At 35.7% G+C, this 4,193-nt stretch overlaps 1 protein-coding gene across 1 annotated transcript; it reads right to left on the bottom strand.

Annotated features, from left to right (window-relative positions):
• Nucleotides 1-1,334: 1,334 nt before the first annotated feature.
• On the bottom strand, nucleotides 1,335-3,287 carry LOC118743584. The gene has a single exon (XM_036476348.1). The coding sequence runs from the start codon at nucleotides 3,285-3,287 to the stop codon at nucleotides 1,335-1,337; it is 1,953 nt and encodes a 650-aa protein (XP_036332241.1).
• Nucleotides 3,288-4,193: the final 906 nt, after the last annotated feature.

The following is a 4,193-nucleotide window of genomic DNA, read 5'->3' as shown; positions in this document are numbered from 1 at the left end:
TGGCTGGAAAAGGCAAAATAAAATAGCGAAAAAGGCAGGAAAAGGCACTAGGTATTGCAAAAAAGGCAAAACAAAATAGCGAAAAAGGCTGGAGAAGGCCCAAGGTATTGCGAAAAAAACAAAATAAGGCAACAAAAAAGACAGAAAATACGAAGAACAATGAAAAAATACATTTATTTTAGAAATGTTTATATTACAAGTAAAAAGAGAAAAACTATGAACTAGTTTCGTTATATGAAAAATTTGTACTTTGAATCTTTGACTATTTTATCCTTTCGAGTTTCTAGCTCATAAAACTTTAATCTGTATAGTTGTAGTAAAATTGAAACACAAGATGCATTTTGAAGTTTTCTGGCAGCATTTCATTCGATTTTCGCGAATAAAAACTTTGAATGTACTAAATGTGCGCTCGAAGTAAGTTGATACAAGTTGAGCCCTATTTAAATATGGAACGTTTGAAACGTTCATATTATCAGGAATAGGGGCGTTTTCCTCGCCCTTTACAATTTTATCCACAGCCCTTATTGTCTCCAGGCCTACGTTAGCTGAGAAAACGGCTTTGAATTTTTCCAACACCAATTTGGCAGAGGTCCCTGCGCTTCTATAAGCCACATGGGTATATGTACATTTTTTAATCTTAAAAAAAAAATTGTAAATGATATAATCACTTTTTTAAAGGTAGAAAAGGCAAAAAAAGGCAAATATCTTAAAGGATGTAAAGAAAGGCAGCATCAAATGTATATATATGGAATCAGGGAAGGCTAAATCGTGGACATTCATAATCGAATATACTCTATCTCTTTAGCAGAAAAAAGGCAATTTCCATAAAATCCGTTCCCTGGTTATGTATATATGTATAACTAGCGGCCCGGTACGTGCTTCGCTACGTATAAAGTGAAATATTAAATCAAACTCATTTATAAAAAAAAAAATATATTTAATTATTTGCTAGCTATTTTAAAACTTAATCCTAAACATTTGGATAAACAATATTTTTTGTTTTTCCATTTTGAGCATGAATAAACAAACGGCTGGGGGTACCGACTCTGGAACAGGCAACATAAAGTTGGCCATGTGAAAAACATGATTCCTCCAAATTCACACCACAAACGTTAAGTGTTTGCCCTTGAGCTTTGTTGATGGACATCGCAAATGATAAACGCACAGGATATTGTAATCGTTTGAATTCAAATGGCATATCAGTTGGAATCATAGGGATACGCGGTATTAAACAAACTTCTCCTTTTGATTTACCAGTTAAGATCGTAGCTTCAATCAAATTTGGCAATTAATTTTTCACTACCAATCTGGTGCCATTACACTGTTTTGGTGGATTAATATTTCGCAATAATATAATCAAAGAACCCCACTTTCAGATTCAAGCAATGCGGTGGCATACCAGCCGGTTCTAATGAATTTAAAAATTCAGTTGGATAATTCATTGCCTCATCTTGATTCATAGCACTGTCAATTGATTTATATGTCGTGACTACACCTGGGAGTTTTGCTTGAATTTGAAAATTAATGGCATTGATATGAATGTTCTTCGGTGCTAAACTGGCGCGTTCTCTCAACCAATCATGACTTCTGTAATTCTGAAGAATATTTGGAAAAACACATTCAATCAATTCATCTATAGATTTCGTAATTGTACAAAAATTTTTCGGTACAGTGATCAATCCGTTGGTTCTGTCGATTTGTATTTTGCCATCACCAATTTGTAACAATTGTTTTGAAAACTCATGGGCAGCTGAATCATTTTGTAGGTGAATACGCATATTAATGTTCAGTTTCAATTTTTGTACATATCTCCAAAGAACTGATGACTTCAAACAGGCATTTATTTCATCAGCAGGAGTTGACCGAGGAATGACAGGCAATGTTTGTCGAAAATCCCCTGACAGTAATATCAAAGCACCACCAAAAAGCTGTTGGTTACCACGTAAATCTTGCATTGTTCGATTAAATGCTTCTAGTAATTTTTTATTCGCCATTGTACACTCATCCCATAAAATAATTGACGTTAATCGCAGAACTTTTGCCATAGCAGAATTTCTTGAAATATTGCAAGTTGGAGTTTCAATCACCTGTACATTCAATGGCAATTTTAATGCAGAGTGTGCTGTCCGACCACCTTCTAATAATGTAACAGCAATTCCCGAAGATGCAAGTGCCAATGCAATTTTCTGTTCCGATCGAATAGTGGCTAAAATCAGTGATATAACGAACGTTTTGCCTGTACCACCAGGTGCATCCAAGAAATATAACCCACCTGCATTATTGGAAATAGCTTGCATGATTGTGTCATATACATGTTTTTGCTGAATATTTATTTTGGTTATATTCGATTGTACAAATAAACGCAAATCATTAGAATTGAATTCCTGCTCACGTTGCAATTCACGATCAAACAGATCATGCATGTCACGATTTGGTGCGGTCATACCCAATTGTACTAATGTTTTATTTGCAATCCGTAGACACATATCTTCAATTATTATCAAAGCTTCGTTGTACATTTCCAAAGTTATCAACAAATCAGGATTTCTTGCATGATGACGCATACGAATTAAAATATCTTCTGCAATATTATGTTTATATTTGTTCCATAATTCAAGTGGATTTGATGGCATACATGTTGATAATATAACGGCAAACAGCATTCGTATTTGTTGAGGATGAGCCGAAATAGATGCATCATGAAGTGTTGAATCCCAATGTGCATCATCCTCCAACAAATACAAAAGTTGGCATGCTTCACGGTATGTTTCACACAAATGACCGTTGACTGTTCTCAATTCTTGAAATGATTTTGGGCCATTCACGTTAACTAATAACAATCTCAAATAAAAACACTCAACATTGTTTGAATGTACTGTATATATTCTGCCAATTGCATCTGTTTGGAAAATGTCAGGATGCCCATGAACTGCTGTTCCTTGTTTACGTCTTTGAAATTTTTTCGAAGACACATTCCATGTGTAATACTGAGGCACTTCAGAATATAACAAAGTTATCGCAAATGTATCAGTTTCGCATAATTTGAAAAAAGCTGTTAACGTAGTTGCTGGTGGTTGCGCTGCTCTTTCCAATAAATTTGCTACATTAAAATAAACACGTTGGCCATTCTCAAGATGTACAGCCAAGTGAACAACCGCAGGATGTCTTTCGTGCATTGGAAACGACATAATCCTCCAGACAGCTTCATTGCTACTAATATAGCGACCCATTTGATACTGAGTAATTTCATCATTTCTATTATCACCAGCAACACCGAAAATAGCCATATCGCTCCCTTTATTTACATACTTGCAAATATATTTAATGGATTTGACAGAATTACAATATTCCACATTTATATGAGCGTTGAATATTTTCGATAATAATGGACAATACGGAACCACCCAAAGATTATCAACTTCAACTTCCTGGTTATACATTCTAATGGTTGCCGTTTTGCCATTATCATTAGGTGATCTACGTCGATACAACGGATATCCGTCATTGCCCGTTATTGTGTCTGAAGTAAATTGCCTTGGGTATCGTTTCGAACACTTTTCATCAATCATACATGGTGAATTCACATTTAGTTCACCGCACGGTCCATGTATCATGTTTTTAACGACAACTTGAAATAACTCAGGATCAGCAGTGTGATTAGGAATTTCAGCTGATATAAGGTTATCGATTTGATCCGGAGTTATTTTATGTACCAGCCAAATTAGTATATGTGCGTGCGGCAATCCCCTTTTCTGCCATTCGATGGAGTACATATGGCAACGCACCTCCCCAAACACATATAATTTCACAATTAAATCCATAAGTGCTTTACAATTTCGCCGAAAAACACGCGCAGTAATGTCATGACGATCGGTTGTCGACTGTCCTGCAAATAAATTGTTTTTGATGTCATCCCACTGCGAGTTCCCAATTGGTCTATATCTGGAGTCCTTAGTTACCCAGCGAAAAGAAAAGTCCTCTTTTCATTAGCATTTATCAACAACTTACAATGGATACTCATGTGGTTCAAACACATCCTAGGGTTATCCAGGTCCACGTTTTGGTCTATATCTCGAGACCCTAGTTACGGAGGGGCATTAAAAATACTTTATACTATAGCAATCATCAACAGCTCCCATTTGCTATCCATATTGTACAAACACATCCTTAAGTTATCGGGGTCCACATTTTGG

The sequence above is a fragment of the Rhagoletis pomonella genome, unplaced genomic scaffold (assembly GCF_013731165.1).
Source record: "Rhagoletis pomonella isolate Grant_MI unplaced genomic scaffold, Rhpom_1.0 Rhpom_scaffold_00007, whole genome shotgun sequence".
In the NCBI taxonomy this organism is placed as follows: Eukaryota; Metazoa; Arthropoda; class Insecta; order Diptera; family Tephritidae; genus Rhagoletis; species Rhagoletis pomonella.
Note: the sequence above shows the minus strand (reverse complement) of the source record. Positions and strands in the feature narration are given on the sequence as shown.